The following is a 23,591-nucleotide window of genomic DNA, read 5'->3' on the forward strand; positions in this document are numbered from 1 at the left end:
AATAGGTTAAATAAAATCAGTCTAATCCCCAGCAAATTAGTTAATCACATTATGTGATATGATAAACTTTGATATTGTACACATACGGAGTATGATCGGAAACTTATGCAACATAGTATAATAAATATTTAGATTGAAAAAAAAAACGTTTATGTTGTATACAAAGAGTTTGTAACTAAAAAGGCAAAAAAAACCTTTTGTGTACAATGTTAATCTAGAGTATGTGTATACGGTATATAAAAAGACAAACAATGCTTTAGACTATTTGATGTCTTTTTCACGGCAATCGACAAAAAAGTACACAGTGAGAAGTGGTTTACATACCGGTTAAAAATGTGCAGTACAAAATCTACAGTTTGTAGAGTTTCCATGATTGTCACACCACTAATCACTGACTCCCGTCATCGGCTTCCTGTTTCTGTTCCGGAAAGCACTGATAGTATTGTCGATATTGTCGAAAATGTCAAACTTTATGCGTTCCTCAGAGTTGGTTTGACCGAAGACTGAACCATTGAAAAACCATGCGCTCTTTATGTCTGGGTGTAAAAATAGCCTACTGATAAGCCCTTGGTTCCGCTGGGTAACATCATCGACTAGCCTGAATCCTTTCGCCTTCATCGGTGTTCGTTTTCTCATTATTGACGATTTTGCATTGTTGTTTCGCAATTTCAGGAGTATTGGTCGAATGTTGCCCTTCTTGGTTGGAATTCGGTGGATTGCTATAATATCCTCTGGCTTCAGTTCGACATCTGCGGTTGTCTTTAGAATGGAAGAAATGGTTTGGATAAGACTGGTTTCTGATTCTTGGGGTGATTCTTCGATATTCATGATTTTCACATTGTTCTTTCTAGAATATTGTTCATTGTAATTAGCCAGCTTAAGTGCATCTCTGCTGGTGTCATAATTTTTGTCGACTTGTGTTTGCAGCTCACTTATTGCTTTTGTGCTACTGCTCTTGAGTTCATCCATTTTTTGTTTTAGTTGTTCATTTTCAAATTCAAGGCCTGCTATTTGTTCTTTGAATTCCTTTGTTATATTCTTCGTTTCAGTTTCGATACGTTTTATCATTGTTTCTTCTATTTTCCCCATAATTGTGGTGACTGTGTTCATAATAAGTTCTTCTATTTCTCCCTTTTTTAACATGCTTTTGAGATCATCCCTCAAATGGCATATTCCCTCTGTCATGACTTCTAGTTGGGTGTGAATACTTGACAACTCTTCCATGCTGTTATTGTTGCTGTTATTAGAGTCAGCACGCTGTTTCTTTGTTGCTGGCTTAGTTTGAGGCTTTTGTCCTTTGAAATTTAATTGAGCTTGATCCGATTTACCGTTAGCACTCATGATGACGTATACAATTGCACAGGTAAATGCTAATTGAATGTACAGTTATTTTGCTAATCCAATATATCTAAGGTGTCCAGGGATCTTCTCAATGCACTTAAAAATCCATGTTTTTTACACATCAAGATACAGATTTTCACTAAATATCACTATTTATATCCACTTTTTGAAGAAACTAATTCATCCCATGCGTTCCAGATATATTCACCTAATGTTTAGCACCAAACATTACTATTTACTATCACTATTTCTTATAAAAAGAGCAATTTGAACAGGAGCTGAAATCAGCCAAACATTACTGATCAAAGCGATCAATGGTGTATACAAATTTAGATTAACTTGCAACATGGCAACATTATATGCTACACATGCAAGCCATTAACTAGATCAAACCCTCATATCGTACAGCTGAATGACCATTCAAATTCACCCCATATCGTAATGTAGACATCAACCTTGTTAGAGGGTGAACATTTATGCAAGCAGTCATAAGACAGATCATAACTGATCAAAATAAATATCATAGACTTAGATCAAAGTGGTATGTGACCCTAATTGGCCCCAGGCTTCAAATCTGCAATTTGTTAGTGATAACAGCCTAGTTAGTGTAATGCATTATTTGGACATTATAAATATTGTGTCAATACAATAAGCTCCTGTTGTTTTGTGAAGTTGGAATTTTTGCCACTTTCAACAGTATTTCATTTATGGCATAACCCTTTGCATGCTGGGAAATTTGTCGTCTGCTAAAATGTTGTCTGCTGAATTTCTAAAATAAGCATTTTCTTCGATTTTTTTCAAAGAATACTATCAGAATAGCAAACAGTTTGGATCCTGATGAGATGCCACATTCTGCGGCGTCTCATCTGTATCCAAACTGTTTGCAAAGGCCTTCAAAATTCGGTTCCAGCACTGGAAGAGATATACAGGCAGTCTGTCAACCATGCAGCTGGCACTTTTCTGGGGTTATGTACATGGTTTGCTATTACTAAGAAAGAACTACTTACTTGAATCAGAGGTTGGAGGAAATGGAAATAGAAAGGGTTTCATGGCCAATCCACAATAAGTTATGTGGCTAGGCCAGGCATCAAACCAAAGATCTTTTCATTTGTAATGCAGCACCCTACCAACTGAGCTAATGGGACATTAACCCTTTGCATGCTGGGAAATTTGTCGTCTGCAAATGTCTTCTTCTGAATTTCTAAAATTAGCATTTTCTTCGATTTTTTTCAAAGAATATTATCAGAATAGCAAACAGTTTGGATCCTGATGAGACGCCACGATCTGTGGCGTCTCATCTGGATCCAAACTGTTTGCAAAGGCCTTCAAAATTTGATTCCCGCACTGAAAGGGTTAACAACAATGATCATTCAAATTCATCCCATATCGAAATTTAGACATCAACCTTGTTAGAGGGTGAACAGTTATGCCTGAATTTGGAACAATGAAATGTGCTGATAAAACTGTCCCCTACAGCAACCCATTCACCATCAAGAACTTTTCAAATAGCAAAATTTAAACAAGGCTTGTTTGGGGACAAGGCATTTATTACAGAGCAGGAACAAAAATATGTTAACTTTTACAGAGCATGAGATTCCTTTATGACACAACTACAATCCAAAATATTAAAATCCTCTGACGTATTAAAAATGTACATAGCAGAAAATAAATCTGATATGATAGAAAGTCCGAACTACACATGTATACAAAAGGCCCTCCTTAGGTGCATTTACTGGTTTGCTAGCTGTAAATAATGATGTAAGAGAACATATCTTTATTATAAAGAAAACTGTCATAAATCCAAATGACAAACGAGTCGGATTGCCACATACCACAATAGCTCACCGTGAGCACATTAATTGTGCTGAGGTCAGCTATATCCACACAGCACCAAGTGAGATGTTGTTGCTTTTACTTGTCAAAACAAGTTTTGCACTATATTTCATAAACCAAGATATTATTTTCTTTGAATGAATCTAGTACATTCCCCATATTAGTCATACAGGACGGGAGTGAGGACGCTGGACCACTCTGTACATTCAACGAGCCTCTTTCAGGAAAAAACGGGCTTAATGTATCCATGTAAAGCGTCGCCCCATATTAGTTTAAACCTATTTATTTAAGCTATCAAAAGACTAAGGTTTATTAAAATGCTCCCAAGTCTGTTTCCTGGGCCTAGAGCCAGTGCTAGAATCAGGGACGACACTTTCTGCTTTTATGGAATTTTTGTTTAAAGGACGCCCTTTCCAGACGAAAATCCAGTGTAGGCGGAAAGAGTCATCCCTGATAAGCCTGTGCGGACTGACGTAGAGACCAGTGGAGGAGCTACTCAACGCACTCTATGGGAAAACGGAGACATTCCAACAGAGTGGAAAGAGGGATAACCCCTCATCACACTCCCAAAGAAAGACAACCTCAGTTATTGCCCCCAACTAACATGGAATCAAGCTGTTGTCCATCCAAGGAAAGGTATTTAATCGCATTGCCGCCATCCTGCTGAACCGAATGAAAGACGCAGTAGACCTTCCTCTTCGTTACCAACAAACCGGCTCTACACACATGCATTTAGCCCTGTTTTCACTGACACAAATCATTAATTCATCACTTAATCACCACAGATCTTCCACAGCTTTGACCTTAGGCACTGCAGAAGGACCTGATCAGATGGCAATTAAACGACAATTATCAAATGAAAATATGTGACATCAGTGTTCTCCATAAAAAATGGAGAAGCCAGCTGTATTATTTGAGTAGCCGGCGCTTCCTGCGCGCGGCTTGTCTGTAGGGGTATCCCCTCCCGTCGGGGTTTGGGGGACCTCCCCCTAGACAATTTTTAAATTGAAGGAGTGAAATGATGCAATCTGGCGCATTCAAGAAAGCTTTTACGATTGAAGTAATAAACATTTTTCATAAAAAATAAAATATTTATTTGAAATCTCTCAAACTTTAAAATAACAAACATTTTAATTAAAACTGTTTTTAAATTGTAATAATCTGAATCAGAGTCTAGCTCTAACTCAAGGGCTTGAAGGACAAGCTGATATTCAGCCTCTTCAGATTTCAGGGCTGGCTGCACTTGCACATTTTGCTTTTGACGTCACTCTGCAGCTGTTGCAGGTCCTCCTCTTCCAGAGATTTTCCCTGTGGTGTCATCTGTTTGAACATAAGGAACTGACACATCGTTTACTTTAGAACAAAGACCTGCTAAATTATCCATGGCTTATGCAGAGTATTAAACAAACCATGTGATATATCAAACACGTCAAACACGCGCATCTCATCAAAAAATCTTTAGAAGTTTGAGATATTTTGTACCGGTAAAAACAACACAATTCCACAGATCCTTGCAGCCCATGTTGCATTCGTTAAAAAATGCAGAAGAGCATCGTTTACAAAGTTTACCGGTTATATGCAAGGTGCTGAGTTATATTTTGGTTGATAACACAATCAATCGCATTTAAAATGTGTAAATGTGTAATCAAACAAAATATTACTTACCTAAACCCCTTTTTAGAGCAACAAAACTTCAACTAATTAGAGAAGTCAACATAGGGCACTCGAGGATACATCATTTTGAACATGAAATTGAGAAAGTTTCGATCTAATATAATGGATCTATTAACGGATTGTTCATTCTTTCCTGAATTGGCCTACAGAAATCGGCTAAGGTTCGTAGAATGGGCACTGTATCAGTCTCTGTTTTGTGTGGAGTCATCTTGACGTCTGCTTCTCAGCATAATTTGATCAAATTCAAACAAACACTTCAAGTGCAGCGCGTTTATGTCACGATGACTGGTGGAAGGTTAAATAAGCCAGCCGTAAACTTTCCGTAGTTAGCTAAAATACCCATGTGTTCGGCAATCTTTGTCAAAAACGAGCGTTTAAAAAAGAGGGTGAAAACTGTTAAGTAAAATTAAGAACTATCGATCTTTTTTTTTGTGCTTGCTCTAGTCGAACATAATGCACATGAGAATAATTACATACAGCTAGTTTGTGGACACACACAAAACTGGAATACACACGGACACTGCCGTTTTTTTTCCGCCGTTTCTAATTAATATTTTTTTGAAAATGTAGCCGGCGCCTAGATTGTTAGTAACCGGCGAAATCGCCGGCCGCCGATGCTTCCGGAGAACACTGGACATGCATCAAAACAGCTTGTCAGCAGCAAATAAAGATGAGGAGTCAATTACAGTTATCATGATATAAAATAATAACTTGTCTCATCATGATAAAATGAAAATGATTGTCCAGAATTTTAGTTGGCAGCATGCCACTTACAGAAGTTTATCATTCTGATGTATAACCAAGTCCAAACATATAAATGTTTATAAGGACAATCCAAATGGGTGTCTTAACAAATTTCTGTTATTTCCATGGTAAATTTTTAGACACGTTGGCTTAACACGACGGTCACCACAGATCCCTGCACTCCCAGATGTTTTTAAATAGCGAAGGCACTAAAGGAATCGTAAAATTACTACGAGCTTTACTATATATACTTCAATAAGAAATAAATCTATTTGTTACAACAGATTGAAATAGTTAATATTTCACTATTTATAGTTGATTCATTAAGTAAACAAGAGCTGTGTTTGTGAAACACAATGCCCCCTACTGCGCTTTGAAGCCGCACGGCAGCTATTTTAGAAACAAGGTTATATTTTGAATGTCAATGTCACAGTGACCTTTGACCTAGTGACCTCAAACCATGTTTGATTGTAGATCTCAATGAGATGCATGCACATGTGAAGTTTAAAGAACATAGAAACGAGAGCTTTTATTTTATGAGCAAGGTTAATCTTTTGGGACAGACACACACATACAATGACATACAGACAGGTCAAAAACAATATACCCTCGATCATTCGATCTTGGGGCATAAAAACCTTTAGTTTAATTGAAATGGGTACTTTCTATGGTTAACACTTAAATATTAAGGTTAATTTAGAAAGTTTTTTAACAAATGCATAAAAAAGGGAAAACTCAACTCATTAAGGAAATATTTTTTTGCAAATTACCTAACTAGACAAAATAATGATTTCCTTTATATGACTGAATTTGAATCAATTTTGATTTGTTTAATAAATGCATGATAAATTGTAATTAATAGTAGCTGGCAGAGATCACTTTGCTACCAATTCTACAAGCTGCTTTATATTTCTAAAAGCGGTTGAAATATGAGTATCCAACCCTTGTGCAGATTAATGGAGTTCCGCTCTTTTAGGCTTTTATCATCATGTACATGAATTTTTTTTGCAAATAATGCTATAATTAGAGGATATTTATGCCTTTGGCATGTAATAATTTTTCCATAACCTAACAGTAGAGAATATTTTCATGAGCACTAAATCCTTGGCATAACAGTTGAACACTGAGCACTGCCACTTTGTATTTTTGATAATTGCAATTTATTTAACCCTTTGCATGCTGGGAAATTTGTCATCTGCTAAAATGTCGTCTGCTGAAATTAGCATTTTCTGCGATTTTTTTCAAAGAATATTATCAGAATAGCAAACAGTTTGGATCCTGATGAGACGCCACGTTCTGTGGCATCTCATCTGGATCCAAATTGTTTGTAAAGGCCTTCAAAATTCGGTTCCCGCACTGAAAGGGTTAATACAGAGACTGAGAGAGCTGAAATCACTGAATATTATGATGTTATGCAGCTTATTCTGGATATGCAAAACTTTTACAAAGATAGTTGCAAACAGTGTTTTGAGTATAAATATCCTAGTTAACTTCTTCTCGAATGCTTTGAGCTTTTATGAGTACATAATTATGTACAGCTCATGGTTCTTCCTCGTAGTTAAAGGAAAAAAATCATGTACAAAAAAATAAGTCTTGTGTGTCTATACAATTATTTTCAATCAACCTAATACATTATCACAAACACAATACGTACTTGTTACCATCAGCATTAAACACAATACTTGTTACCATCAGCATTAATTTGCTTGTCTTTTATGGAGAAATGGTCAAAACAATCCAAAAGTGTAAGTTTTGAATGGATGATTCAATCTTTCTCGCGCATGGTCCAGAGAAAGTCAGTGTATCACGATTGGTTGACTAGACACTAGATCTATTTTGCGAAGGATTCCAGAGACAGTCAATGTATATATTTAGCATATTTTAAAATTTGGAATATGTGGCTTTGTTGATTGCAAAAACTGACACATTTTCATGATCTGTTGACATGTTTGACACTTAGATTAATATCATTATCCTGTGAGCACATCATATCATGTAAGTTGTTGACGATGCTGGAACAGCGTCGTCTAAGGTTTGATAACCAGTAAAAAAATTCTTCACAATGGGAACCTATGTAAAAGACCGAGCCAGTACGATTGAGATAACTCGATTTTTCAGTTACTTCCCTTGGCATTCACCACTGCGTAGGAGATTGCTCGTTGATTTTCATTGATAACATTCTCCTAGCAGAGTTGTCGTTCGTGTTGATAAAGGTAAATATTAATAGAACAGCATATCCTGGGGAAACAGATTCAATAAGTGTATCAGAACGTTAATTTAAAATTAGTAATTTTACATCCATTTTATTTTTATGGACCAATGAAACAACTATATATTTTCTCTATTTTGCTTGATATTTGTTCTCGATTTAGTAAATAAATTGCGAATAAAACATGTAATATTAACTTTTTACGTGATCAAATAACTAAAGAATGCGAACAATTTCTAACCTGCAAATTGTAAACGCTGCACTGCTATGATATATATAGATATAACAACTTTGTTTGCATAATTGTCCGTCCCGCTAGCGCAGTGGTAAGGACGTTCGCTTTTTCATCTTTACGACACCGGTTCGATTCCTGCTCCCGGCGCAATGTAAAATTTTGTCTGTTTTGTGGTCACCATTCCGGACAGGTGTTTTTTTCCGGATAAGCTCATCCCCCCCCCCCCCGCAGCATTTGACCATATAAAAAATTAAAAAGTATTTCAGTATTCGTCCCAACTGTCGTCAATCTAATCTTATTAGGTAGGAGTGCTGGACACACTCCGGGTCCCAACATTATGCAGCCTCACCGCAGAGGTAACTCATTACCTTGGAAAAACACAAATACACAGACTGGGTGCAGCCTAGGTGCGTATAGACTCAAACAAGGCAACAAACTCAAGTGCGGGCACAATCATTTAAAATTTACATATTGAATACGATATTCTAACAGAAATTACACAACCACCTAAGTGTACATACCATGTTTGATATTTCGTTCGATTGTTAGATTTCAGCATATACATGTATAAGGTCATTTTGCTATTAGTTAACTTATCCATATGTATGTGGGCGAACTCGGATAGTCAAGTGCTCATACGATTGAGCTCACATGGTCCGGCTATGTGCTCATACCTACTTTCAAGAATCATCATGAATGTATTGCCATACTTAATGAACAAGATTGTGACCCGCCTCCCAGTTTCGCTCAATGGGTCAAGTTACCCACGGGTACTACTTCCCCGTACCCCTAAACTTTTTTTCGTACCAAAAATGTTTCGTACGCAATTTTTTTTCGTACCAAATTTTTTTTCATACCCAAATTTTTTAGCGTACCCAAATGTTCGTATCAACATACACAATTGTGGTGATATAGATAGACTTAAATTGATGTTTTATATCCATCCTCTTCAAAAGCATCATCACACCAGTACTGTCAGTACTTTGATTTTAATTTGAGCATCAGGGATATATTTATGAATTTGATGTTTGTGTTTATTTATGCCAGAAAATAGTTTAGGTGGCTCATATGTTACCGATTGATGTGCCATCTTAATTCCAGGCAGCGAGTTTACATAAAAAAAGCATTTACAAGTTTTAACTTCCAGCGACGTTCAGTAAGTGGAAGTTGGATTGTTGTAATCAAACTAATAAATGCTTTTCATTACAAACAATTTAATATAAATTTCAAGCTTTTTCCATAGACAGAATTTGGAAAAAAAATGAAGGGAAGCAACTCCTATAAAACTAAATATATTTCACATCAAGATTTTCCTCCCTATTCTATACTGGAATGCATTTATTTTAGAATTCAGCTTGCATGAGGATTGATTTTACACAATCCAAGGCTGAGTGTTTTGAGGGCTTTTTTTTCTTGATTTGGGGAAAAGGCCTGGCCTTCCATTTAATTTGTGGAAAAATATATCGACACAAGTCAAGTGAAAAAAGGGAAGACATTTCTTTAAGTAAACTTGAAACTTGAGGGATTTTGCATTACTCTAAAGAAATTCTCTTATGAAAAGGTGTCTTTCTCTTGGGGGAAGAGGCCTATATATGTAAAACCCTTGCTTAAGAAGGAAAAAAGCCCTGGTTATGTATCACGCTGAAGTGGTCAGGTTGTCGATTAGTCAATATAAATTGCCGCCTTAAGAGTCTTTTGATGATTTTTTCTTTGGCAGACTCTTGGCGTCAATAGTCCACTCTATCTTTTTAATAGCGAGAGTTTTCCTTCTTTGTCTATATTGATGCGCAAGGAATTTGGTGCGCAACATTCAAGCCCCGATATCAGACAGTTAATATCAACGGATTGCAATAATATTTACATACCTGTGTAGATAATTCATTTCTCAATAATGTTCCGTAAGAATTATGTAATGACTCTTTAAATTTTGCACGCCTGACCAATTTAAATCAACACCATACATGCCATAATTTTTGAGACCAATTCCGGGACATTGAGTTAAATTGTCCGGGACTTTTGCCGATTTTCCGGGACATGTATAAAATGTAGCGATATTTAAAGACATATGCATTTTTGGTACGTTTTTTTTTTGTTTCGCATCGTTAATAGCAAAAGTTCGAAAGCTTATCCGAAATACACTTGATCTATTAACGTCAAATTAAACATTTCTACTTCCGTTAATAGATACAAGCCACGTGTTTTCAGTGTAAGCGTTATAAACATAGATGGTGACGTCACTGCGTTATTGTTATTAAGACCGGTGTGTGTAACGCGTAGTTGTTGATACGCCTTTATTCATTTATAACATTTATATAATAAAAAAATACAACAATACAGTACCGTTAGATCGTCAACTCAAATCAATTCACAATAGTTTTTTTAACGTTATGTTTACTGGGGGTTTAGAACAAGACAATAATAAACCGTGTGAGGATGACGTTTTTATATGCTTTCTTTTTTACTCAACTTCTTTGTCGGTTAAACGTGCGAACATAAACTGCTTTTAATTTTTTACTCAGCGATATTGGACTTAAGATGTGTGAACAACTATCCTTTGCCCTTACGCAGCGGGAAATAATGACGTAGTAGATTAAAGTCAATTTACAACCACATTAAACAATGCCGCCTTTTCGGTTTGACCGCGAACGTGAGACAATCGATTTAATAACAGGACCCATGTTAATTGATCGATTTTGACACGTAGCGTAGTCTGCCTATTCGGGTAGGCATTGTCATGGAGACGCTGCAGATATACACAGATTCGAGGTGCAGTTAAGCTTAAGATAAGGTACATGTATTTATGGATTTTGTAAATTCCGGGACATTTGACAGATTTCCGGGACAGCGGGACAAGTTCTTCATTTCCGGGACTGTCCCGGACAATCCGGGACGTATGGCATGCATGATCAACACACTACTCACATTTTCAATTCCAATCGCTGTGCCCGCTATATACGGCAGGTAGATTTTAATCGATAACGCAGCCTATTACACCGTATGCCTTCTTCTGATTGGTTGATATTTAAATATTTCATAACATGGCGAGAGGTCAGTGATTGTATTGCGATTTAAGCAGAAGTTTAACTGAAACAAATTATGCCTTTTAACTTCAATTCGACGCTATTTGAGGTAAAAATGGACTAATTAACTAAAACTTTATGAGTTGGTTATGTTCTTTTGCAATTTTAAGCATATTGATATAATAGTATTGTATTTAATTTTCGTTATGGTTTTTGCAGACCGGAGTTTCAGCGTTCAGATTTATTCTGAACGCGAATTATTTCAGCTAGTTGTCGATTTGTGTTCACCTGGTGTCCGTCTTCTACCAAAAGAGCCCACTGTGACATGAGGGGTATAGAGTTAACATTTGCGCAATAACAGTCAGTGCTGTTTGCGACTAAATCACTGACAGAATGTGTTTACGAAAAATATGTTGCCCGCGTTTCTAAATGCTCATAACGCATTTATATCAAAGGGAGGGCAATCTGTACAATCTCTTGGCGGTTACACATCACACTTTCGGTGTGCCGGGCGATGTTTGGTTCTCTTTATAACGTAACATGCTTGGTTCCTAGTAAGCAATACGGCTGGTCATTAAACATATAGAGCGTTGAATTACACACCGAGAATCAATGGACCGATCACTGGTCTTGCGAAATAACTAATGTGGAGATTGATGATGAAATCCCTTCTATTGCCATTCTCCTGTGAGCTCTGATTCAAGTTTGTCAGTTGTCAATTACTAACATACGAAGGTGCACTTGATTCTGGTAAAAAAGCTCAACCATAAAACGTAAGTGTTGATTAATCGGCGATCATGATGTAACTACAATACTGTTAAAATTGGTGAAAAACATTACAATGCAAGTAATTATTCGATACATTCCCTGGTTGAAATTAATTTGTTACTTGAGTGATTTAGTTGGTTGGGAAACCAAAAAATTATCAGAGACCTTGGCTATCAAAGTCGCAAAAGGTGCATTTTTAATTAAAATGCACGTAAGGAGATAAAACTTTAAAGAATTGAACGCAAGTCAATATATTCTTGTAAGCACTATATTGCCAAACACTGCATTTATACACTAGAAATACAAATTGCACGACATTCTAAATCATTTGTCTAGGGGAAATTCGAAAATCGCACGTCACACTGAAGTCTGATGCGACAAATGGTCTTAAGTTCTGCATAGATCTCATACTATCTTTAATCACCTATAAAAGCAACCACACAAGCAATTTAATTATCAATATGAATGGTTGATTTAACCAATAAACCTCGGCGTTTATCTGCATATTATAAACACGTTCGTTTAAAACTATTATAAATGATATCTAATAAACAAGATGTATGATTGAACCAATTGACTTCTATGAATTTGTGTATTCCACATGCTGTTTTTCGACTTAGCTATCTAATATTTAGTTTACATAGATTTCTTGTAATAGTTATATGGGTTCCAATAGAATTGCTCTAATCTTCAAATTTACTGCGAAGTTAACTTCCGTCAACGGTTAAATATAATAAAATAAATATTGGCGATTAAAATCCCCATCATTGTTTTAATCAGAAGTTAAAATAAATTTAAAATCATGCTATCGACCTTTCTTTTTAATTGTGTTGAATGAATTGAATTATCAAAATGATTAATGCATACAAATAAATAAATATTTTTTATTAAGCCCACAAAAACCACACTCAACATCGTAATTTCATTGCTGCGAATCACGGGTTTCGAAGTAGATAACTAGGTATCGGTATTATATGCGCGTCATGTCTGCGTTTTATAATTAGACGCTTTACTATTACAGTCAATTAGAAACGATATTTCTTTCAGTGAATATTTATAAAGATAATTGAAAATTTGATAAAGTCTATATTTTCTGTTTGCGTTGTGTCAAAATTGTATTGCACGTTGTAAATGACAGTCTGTGAATAAATTCTACCAGGAAGTCAAAAGAAACTGCAGACGTATTAATTTAGCGACAGATGGCATCATGAAACCAAGAATTTAAAAATGGAGCATTACTAATTATAATGAATTGTTTGTGTTTATTTATCGTTAAATTGTGGTAGCGTTTGTACGACTCATCGTAGTACCAATATTTTAACTTTCATAGAATATGTTTTTCAATCTATCCAGTGATTTTATCCCTGCTTTTGTAAATTTGGGGCAAATATAACATATCTACTATTGTCAACGAAGCTTGTCTTTATAAAAAAAGACATTTTTCATCTTAATTGCTGCACGTACGAATCAATCAACAAGATGCGCGGCTTAACCAATACATTCAAAACCAATAGACTTCAACCTAATCAGGAATGTAAATACTTGTCAATGCACACCAAAACTTCCGTAGACTGAAAACAAATCTTGCATACAAAAAACAACTACAGAAATAATGCACAATTGTTTGTTTACATCGAGAAAAAAAGCTGCATTAACGACCTAGCATTGGACGTTTTTGACAATACATGTTCAGTTCAGAAATACTGCAAATGTTCTTGCAGCATTCGCACACTATTCCGGTATCGAAGACACCCCTTCTTTTGTTGAAAAAGCTCACCGCTTCCTTCTTTGATAACGCAAAATCCGTGGCAGGGACCGTAACGACATCTTTACTGTCGAGGGCGTTTGATTTATACAGATCATAAAACTGCTTGGCATTTATGTCTGAAAGACAAGGATGACATTTTAGTACATATAACCGTAAAGAATGACCGGCAGAATTGTATTCCATGATAATTCTTATGACGTCAGATAGATAAATTAACAAATGGCAAGGTCATTTTTAAATTTATCTGATTTTGTTATTTGTGTTTAGATTATAACAACCAATTATTAGGTGCGATAAAGTTTAACCAACCAATGCATCGTTGAATGGTTAATTCACTTACTTGTACTGATAATTGATCTTTATCTATTTAAATATCTTTTACTTCCATTTTTAAAGTAATTTGTAAATTAAGGATAATTAATCTCAAATAGATTTTATGGAAATAACGTAGCGCGGTCAAATATTGCAGCAGGTTTCATTTCATCAATTTTTTTTCATTTTTTTTTTTACTTTAAGAGAATAATTGAGATCTTAATACCTACAAAAGCACCACTTAACACATTTATGCATAGTGGACTCTCCCATCCTTCTAAATTGGATCAATTTATTTTCAAAATTAGGGTGTCTATTATATTTATTTCTATATTTAGAATATTTCTTACAGAAATTCCTTTAAGCAAACAGCGCAGACCCTGATGAAAAGGTCTTTTTTCTAGACGCTAGGCATAAATGGGTTAAGTAAATACATCCGAATACCTGTGGATGTTTTTTCAGCAAAAAATAAAAACTAAGTTTAATATAACTGAAGACAAAAGTGACCCAATGTCAGGTTAAAAATAATGAACACCATGAAATCCATACCTCCAATTACTTCAGTTAATGGCAACGATTCGACGATGGAGCGCTTGAAGAACTTCCGGTGGGCGGTGCCAAACACGCACAAGGTTTCAAGGACGTCGTCAAGTTGAGATCCACATATCCCCTGCAAACCAGAAATTGACCAATATTATTAGTCTAAGAAACCTTCTATACATATACCCAAACATTACCGTATAGTAAGAAGGTGGCCGATATATGAGTAAGGCAAGAGAGACCCACGGATTTTCTCCAAGAAAAAAGACCCAAAATGCTAAAGGACTCGTTTAACGTAGACAGAGATCCCCTGACAGAAATGCATAGACAGATGTGAGGGTAGGGCAAAGAAGTCAAGCTTAGACTCGTGGATTCCAGTCAAGTAAGAATTGGAACAAGAGCTGTCTCCATAGAATGATATATGCCCCGAAAAACGCTTTGATAGAAGTTATGAGCATTTTTTGAAACCTAAACAGAGATTTCGAAACCTAAACGCGGACCCTAAGTTCAAGGTCAAGGTCACAGGAGCCAAATTTGTGTGCGTATGGAAAGGCCTTGTCCATATACACATGCATACCAAAAATGAAGGTTACATCTAAGCGCCATATAAGTTATGAGCATTTTTCGAAACCTAAACGCAAAGTGTGTCGGACAGACAGACGGACAGACAGACAGACGGACGGACGGACAGTGCGATCACTATATGCCCTCCTTTGGGGCCATAAAATGCGAGAAAAGGGTCGTATGCTTACATTCACATACACAAAATCTCCCTGTCCTACGGGTGAAGAAAGTGCTAGCATGTACAAAGACGAGTTGGTCTATTTGAAAACACACCAATGCGATGTTTACCTCAGGATGCGGTTTGTCAAGAATGGAGCACACTTTGGCCTGCTTTGATAGGACGAATAAAATGCACTGAGACCAGACGAATGTGTACACTGCTGCCACGACAAGGCCACCCATTACCTTTTGTACTCTGGAAAAAAGTAAAAGCAAAATGCAAGACTCTCACTCAAAATATTGCAAACCACTTTGCGAACGCTCTCCATTACTCCCTATGATCTGGAAATAGAACAAACAATGAGTCTCATTTAAACGATTGCAATATCCTTCAGGTAAGCTCCGAATTGCCTATGGTTCTCTAGACAAAGAAATATTAAATATCAACGTGTCATTAAAACGAATGCTAGCATTAATTGTACACATTTTTCTGCATACTTTTCGTACAGAAAAGTTTTTTTTTTTACAAGTTTGACTTTTTCTTCCGTATTGAAAATGAAATAAATAAGTACCATAAAGATGATTCAAAGTAGTTGAACCTTCTCTTGAAAGGACCATATTACTTTGTTTTCTTTGGAATTAGTAATAATATGACATGCAAGCATTCAAAAAAGTACAATTTATCCATGCAACGTCTTCTTTGATCGAAAATGAAATACAGCTTCTCATTAAAATTATGATAATTATCTTAGTTTAACTCTTCAAACTTCCGGAAAAAAACACAAGTTTCTAAATCGAAATATTGCAAGGCTCTTCCTTTAATCGTTACATAACTTTTCGAGCACCTGAAAAAAATGATATAAAAGCGTCTAATTCAATACATTTTAAACAGTTTCATGCAAGTACCACTTTGCTCTTTGAACATGAAGAAAAAGCAAATTTATTATAAGCGTCCCATTCAAAAGATTGCAATCATTTATATAAATGTACAAAACTAAAAACACAGTCTATGTGAAAGATCTCAATCTATTTTATACAAGCAGCGATCATGTATATACAACTTACGTAACATTAAGTAATATACCTTAAATATATCGACTTACAACATACAACTTACGTAACATTAAGTAATATACCTTAAAAATGTCGACTGACAACATACAACTTACGAAACATTAAGTAATATACCTTAAATATATCGACTGACAACATACAACTTACGTAACAATAAGTAATATACCTTAAATATATCGACTTACAACATACAACTTACGTAACAATAAGTAATATACCTTAAAAATGTCGACTGACAACATACAACTTACATAACATTAAGTAATATACCTTAAATATATCGACTGACAACATACAACTTACATAACAATAAGTAATAGACCTTAAATATACCGACTGACAACATACAACTTACATAACATTTAGTAATAGACCTTAAATATATCGACTGACAACAGTGTCTATCTACCATTTATGTAAATGACATCAGTTGATATTACAACAAAATAAACATGATTTGACTGTGTGTGCTTCTTAGATGTGGTGTTAACTGATAACCTATTTTATTTGTACACCGTTTGAAAGCAAACAACTCAAAATGCTAAACATAACACGTCATTAAATCTTCTCACGCATGAGAAAAGTATCCGCTAACCATCACTATTTTGTAACATAAATGTGATCTGCATTTTGTGTGCATTTGCCATTTAAATGTTAAAAAACAATGACGCGCGGAAATAATTTTAATATTTGAGAGAGCTGTTGCATGAAACATCAACGAATGATAAGAATTAAATATGCAAAATTTAAAACCCGCAGCGGATGTTTCTGACACATCAAGAATTTCAGACGAATGTATCCAACTAATTAGACGTCACAGAATAAAACATAGTAAAGTGTAGTACCGAAACGTCTGAAATAAATAATACATAAACAGTCATTTCATGTCAGTGTAATAAATATCATACTACGTAAAATAATACTTTGATTTTCAATATTTAGCTGTTCGTTTCCATGACAATGTTTTTTTGGCACATAAGTGAAATCGCGCGTGCACATTTTATAATTAAATATACATATACTTGTATAATAAAACAACAAGGCTTTTCTAAGAAAGATTCTAATTAATTACATGTACATGTATGTAATTCTAGTACAACGTAATTGGGACTGTGGCCTCTTCATAACCTGTATGTGATGCAAAGATTGTGTTACAAGGTGTCTGTTTGTTGACCCATATGTTTAATAAATTAAGTACAATACATATGAAGTTCATACGAACTATGAAGCATTCAGATACGTAGCTTCATAAATTACAAATGTATTTCATGTTTCTTATGTGACGTTTAGTTTTATTTTGTATGGTATTAAATGACTTAATAGAACCTCAAAGGTAAGGACAAAACTTCGTAGGAGAAAAATAAATTCTCTTTTTGCATTGTAAGCATTGTTGCATATGCAATACATATGACCCTTTTCAACAAAATAATTTCAAATGGGCTCGAATTCTAAAAGTCGGTGAGACAGGCTTCACGTTTAGCATTTGCTTTTGTCAGTTTAGTGGGGCATTTAGATGGCTTCAAATCCTAAGTCCTTTGACACAAGTAGGAAATGAAGAATCGCTTTCAGACACTTCGCAACGTCACGAAGGTACCACTGCTCGCTCGATCGAGCTGAGCACGCTAACAGGATATTAGTTTTGCAAATTAAGAAACTTTGATTTCTTTAATGACAAAACGCTGCACTGATGTCTTTGCGATGTGTTTTGAAAAAAAATATGAAAAAGTTTTAACCAGTTTTTTCAATCGAACAATCTAGTAAAATTGTGGGTATGCCTAACAAGTTTGTTAAATATTAATCCATGCTTTATTCTTGATTTTAATACTATGTAATAGCAAATTTGTTTTGTTTTATTATTGGTGATCAAAATATACTTTTTAAATCTGCCCATTTTAAGTTAAGCAACTTGTTTAATTATACAGTTCACGTTAAAATAAAGGTGCATCGGTTATCTAAAAGCTGCGAAAATATCGAATTGCTCATAGTTTAAGCAAACATAACAGCTTTTTAATGTAACTCACATAACTAAAACCAACATAATCACTAATACTTTAATAGCGGTTTGCGCAACTGAGAACGTTAGTAACTGTCTAATAAAGAACGACGTCATAAGTACGCTATTAATCAGAAAATGTTTCTTATTTCCTAGAAATATTGATGTGCAGAAAAAATAATTATATCATCAATATGTTTTAAGCTTGTTAATACAACGGCGGAATCCAATTATTTCATAGCTTGGGTGAAGCTTACGCAACATATACACTGAAAGGCGACTCACGAGGTCACGAGGTCACGTAGGCATAATGGAACACCTACGTAAACCAGCAAAACGTGCACATAGTTATGTAGGACAAAACGAGACTCATGACACCATTATGTAAATGTCGAGTCTTCGAAATGATATTTTCGTATTTCTAAAGAAATATTTTAACGGACTAGTTATGCAAATGTGTAGGATAGATAGCAACTGAATATGCTCGACAATGCACTGTTTAAAATAATAGAAATGAGCATTTTCACGGCATTAATATTAGATTGAAAATATTTAGTAAAATTCAATCTTTTGTATTTCCGAACCATATAATGCATCATGATATTGGCTACTTAATTCATATTTGTTGATAAAAACGAATTCTCATATGCATGTAAACGGTCTGGTTTCATTTCCGTATTACTAAAAAAAAATATAGGCAGACGGACCATTTCATTTTTATGAAAAATACTTCACCACTATACTGAGCAATTAGATTTTGTCTTATGACATCAGCAAAAAAACTGAATTTAGACACATGTTTTATATCGAATATTGGAGAGTTGGTCTGTCCCTGAGCACTGATTTATGTTAGTGTCGCACAGCCTCTGTCTCGACGCCGCATATAAAGTATTTCAGCTCACACTACTTTCATGCGTCCCAGCAATGAATGCCATTTCTTTTGTAAAAAATATGTTGCTTTTATATTTCTTCTGCAAACGTGATACCATTGAGACAGTTTTTTTTTTAAACTATTGCATATATTTATATATTTAAGTTCACGTTTTTTTTTCAAATAAATATAACACACACCCATATAAATATTGATTTTATTTTATTCAAATATAATATTCCATATTGATATTCCCATGCGTGTATAAATAGTTAACATGATTAGCATGGTGTAAAAGTTATACTGAAGCCTGTGATAACATTGATATTAGGTCACACAAATACAAAAAAGACTCACCTTTGGGAATGGTTTGTTAAACGGACTAAGACTTCAAACACAATTAAAAGGAGGTACTTTTAAAAAAAAACATGCATACGCAATTGATTAAAAAAATTAAAGCACTTTGGTAGGAGTTTACACATTTCAAGTTAGTGTTTTATCATCCATTTGTTTGTTTACATCTCAACAGAACCATAATGATAATTGCAAGCGTTTTCCCATATGGATAAAATCGGTTAAAGCAGGATGCTCTTCATGGTTTTAAGACAAACTCGTGTTTTATTTAAAGTGACCTTTTCAAAGATTTTGGCATGTTTTAAAGTTTGTCATTTAATACTTTACATTGATAAATGTATACATCGAAAACTAAGAGTTTATGTATAAAACTTACATTAAATTACAGAAAGCAAGTACTCCATAACTGGGCTCGAATCACTGACCCTTGGAGTAAGTCTAGCGCTTAAACCACTCGGTCATTTATGCATGACTCGCAGTATTTTATACTCTATATAAGCACATCTCGTACTGTCACAAAATAACGATAATAACAGAACTTTTCAAATATACAATTCTCTCGTGTTTGTAACGCTTTATAATTTTTAGGTTTTTTAATCTTTAAAAGATACATATAATGTATATCTCAGAGCACGGTAAATGTTCAGTATTACTGTTTCCTTGCAAAACAATAACTTCAAAGAACATTTGCAAAGCTGAACTAATTTTGTAAATTTATCAAAACGTCAAAAGGTCCCTTTAAAGAGATATTCTGTTACAGATATTTAAATTAAAAAAGATGTTTAAGTTAATAGATGTTTGCGTAATTCAATTAACGTGTCTGCGTAACTCAATTAATAATTATTCATAAAACTGCCCATTTCAATCATTGATACCATTATTAATATAATAAGGAACGAAATGCTCATAGATAACTACCCGTATTCTAAATCTATATGTGTATGAATAACATTGATTAGCTGTAGTGGAGTTCAAATAGTTAAAACCAACGTATTGTTACATTACTAAGCGAATAATGTTCTACTTAGCGGATCGTTTTTTCATCAGGTTATATTCTTAGGCATGCGTCATATCCTAGGCATTACCTTTTTTTAGTCGTAATCACAGATTAGTTGGTATCAGTCAGAATTAGCCTTTATGAAGGCTATATTCAAATGCATAATTGTATTCATGTGCTGTATACATATTTATTGTTTGCGCAATGCCAACAAACTGTCAATTTATACCATAACTTAATAAAATACTAAATAAACAAAGTGAAACTCGCGTTCCATCAAGAATGGATCACTCCTTTCATCATTAAAAGGAAACTAATTACAGGCAAGTGACCAATTGCCATATATTAAGACACAAGACGAAGCACATGACGAAAACTAACACCAATAATCAAGACATTAGAAAGATAAATGCCAAGCATTTAATACAGAGTTCACAGCCGTTTTTTACAGGGCGCCATCATCGAATATTTATATATTAGAGCCTATATAACGCTCAAAATCAACGAAAATTTCGTAAAGTATTTCGTAAAAAAAATTACAACATAAACAACCAGTGTTCATTATAGCAATAGCCACAATTTCAACGCTAGATGTGGTATGATTACATAGATTTTTGTAGATACAAAATGCTCGTTTTTATTTATTTGTGACACAATTAATTCGATTTTAATTTCCCGCAAATATATCTATCCATACGACACGCGAACACTAAAATGGTGCCATGTTAGTGCTATGAATAGATATCGTTGCGGGAAATTAAAATGGAATTAAATATGCAAAACAATAATAAAAACGAGCAGTTTGTATTGACAAACATCTATTTTACCAGACCACATCAAGCGTTGAAATTTCGGCAATTGCCATAAGGAACACTGATTTTTTTATTCTTTAACTATATTTTACGAAATATTGTACGAAATTTTCGTTGATTTTGAATAGTAACGGGGCTTTAAGAATATGCAACACTTGAGAATTCCAACAACGAGTGGGTGTTAGTGATATTCTGTGTATAGTGTGATAACCCTCATCCACTGATATGTTTAATTATCACTCGCTTAGCAACCAAACTAACTGAGGAGTCAATTATTGGCCATGCCACGCTGTTTTTTCTTATAAATAGTAAACATGTATTTTATTTATTACCAAGTACACGTCAAAACAAATAAATAAAGGATAACATATGGCCATCTCAATGAACTTGAAATTGTTTTTCCTCCTGAATGAAATTGTAAAAAAAATAAGTTGTTTTTTTATCCATGAAATATACTTTCTTACATCGTAATACAACAATATGTATGCTAAGCTAGGATTGTTTTTACGGAATTTTAAGTTAATTAACAAACTGTTTACAACGTTTCACTATAACAAAAATCTTTCAAACCCAAAATTGAATTATGAAATCAACAAACAACCACTGAAACAACATAATTCCAAATTATTTACTCAAGTACAAAAAAGATATGAAAAAAAGTTGATTTATTTAAAAGCAACTAGCATAGGAACAATATTATCACTCCTCCCAGCCCCGACACAATAGCTATTTTAAAATATTGTATCAGACCTTTTTCACGCGCCGGTTTTTAATACGTTATATTTTTTTTGTATCAACTAGATAAATAAAACAACGGGTTATTCCATAACTGATAAGCGTTTTAACTTTTCACCGAGGTGTAACTCATAATATTTCGCGGAATGGCGAAAATTGAAGTCGCCAGCCGGGCTGTCGGTTTACCATAAAAAGAAGTCAAAAGAATGTTACCAGCTAAATACGGAATCAGAAAACGGTAAAGCCATTGAGTATATATGATGTAATAATGTATGCCACGTTAAGGCATCTTCTTGTAACAAACTGTCGTTTTATTTTACATTTACATTGTTTTCGTAGACCTAAAATAAATGTGTTATGTATTGACCCCATCATAAATGACAAAACGAAATATGATCGAAAATAAAATCATGGTCGATTACGTTTTAAAGACCGTATAACTCTTGTTATCCAGTACAACAACAACAGGTTGAACCGATAAATATAAATGTTATCGTCTAGCAAATCCGACACATATTTACAAAATATGAACTGAAACAATGTTCACACATTTAAATAATAGTCAGTTTCCAAGTAATTTTCAAAACCAAAGACAATTCGTGCATTTCAATTTTTCAATACAATAAAGTAAAGACATTGAGCCGATTTGCATTAACAAGGAATACACAGTTAAATATTACTTACAATTCAAGTATTGATACTCATCAAGCAAACAGTCTGAATTTACATACATTTGTCATACACAAAAACCATAACCAGATATTCATACCTTTTCATAATTTTGCTAAAAGCCGCTTTCATCTGTTAACAGTCGACGCCTCCAAAGACAACCGCCTTGTATCACAATCTGTATGCCAGTCCTAAGCTCCAAGCGGCACCAATAAATACTGCATCACGGCGGAGTCATATATACTGTCTCTAAGGTTGAAGATGACGAATTGATAGGAGCACCGTTCGCGACCATGCATCAGACTATCGGGTAATTTTTACATTGATTTTAAACGCCGATCACGAAAATGGGTCGCGCGTAGAAAGGTACTTGAGACAAAACTTTCGTACACTTAACTGGCGCGACAGTATTTTACCTTGAGGTTTAATTCAATGACCAATCAGAAGCGATTGGCTTCCTGTTAAAATTCCTTAACAAATCACCATTGTGTGGTCTTTTTATGAAATTCCTTTACAAGTCATCAGGGATTGACCTGGTGCTGAAATTCCTTAACCAATCGACAGTGGTTTATCTTTGGATACAATTTTTGACAAATTCTTACTGGTTGGTCTAATTTTAAAAGTCCTTAAAAATAAACACTCATGGACACCAAGATTGAATTCTTTGACCATGCCTCGTTGATTGACCTAGTGTTGCAATTCCTTAAACAATCAGCAGTGATTCAGATCGTTTATGAATTCCATGACCAATCAAGAGTGATTTACGTCGTTTATGAATTCATTCACCAATCAACAAAAATTTATCTCGTGATGGAATTCTTTGACAAACCCTCATCGCTTGACCTAATGTTTGAAATCCCTTACCAATCAACAGCGATTCATCTCGTTTTGGTATTTCAAGACCAATCAAGAGTTATCG

The 23,591-nt window shown here is 34.6% G+C and overlaps 3 protein-coding genes across 3 annotated transcripts in view; all 3 read right to left on the reverse strand.

Annotated features, from left to right (window-relative positions):
- LOC127854821 (secernin-3-like) overlaps window positions 1-11,320 on the reverse strand; it is a 204,174-nt gene extending 192,854 nt beyond the window's left edge. Inside the window, exon 1 of the mRNA XM_052389886.1 lies at window positions 10,959-11,320. The gene's annotated coding sequence lies outside the window, so the exon portion shown is untranslated. The remainder of the gene's footprint in view (window positions 1-10,958) is intronic.
- Window positions 1-11,503, reverse strand: part of LOC127854813 (uncharacterized) — a 150,960-nt gene extending 139,457 nt beyond the window's left edge. Inside the window, exon 1 of the mRNA XM_052389874.1 lies at window positions 11,345-11,503. The gene's annotated coding sequence lies outside the window, so the exon portion shown is untranslated. The remainder of the gene's footprint in view (window positions 1-11,344) is intronic.
- A 573-nt stretch (window positions 11,504-12,076) lies between these two features.
- On the reverse strand, window positions 12,077-22,911 carry LOC127854828 (molluscan insulin-related peptide 1-like). Its single transcript, XM_052389895.1, has 4 exons — window positions 22,773-22,911; window positions 15,297-15,423; window positions 14,454-14,574; window positions 12,077-13,708 (listed from the first exon to the last, which is right to left on the reverse strand). Exons 1-4 carry the CDS (start codon window positions 22,802-22,804, stop codon window positions 13,476-13,478), a joined length of 513 nt encoding a protein of 170 aa, XP_052245855.1. The 5' UTR covers window positions 22,805-22,911; the 3' UTR covers window positions 12,077-13,475.
- Window positions 22,912-23,591: the final 680 nt, after the last annotated feature.

Source organism: Dreissena polymorpha, chromosome 13 (assembly GCF_020536995.1).
Source record: "Dreissena polymorpha isolate Duluth1 chromosome 13, UMN_Dpol_1.0, whole genome shotgun sequence".
NCBI lineage: Eukaryota > Metazoa > Mollusca > Bivalvia > Myida > Dreissenidae > Dreissena > Dreissena polymorpha.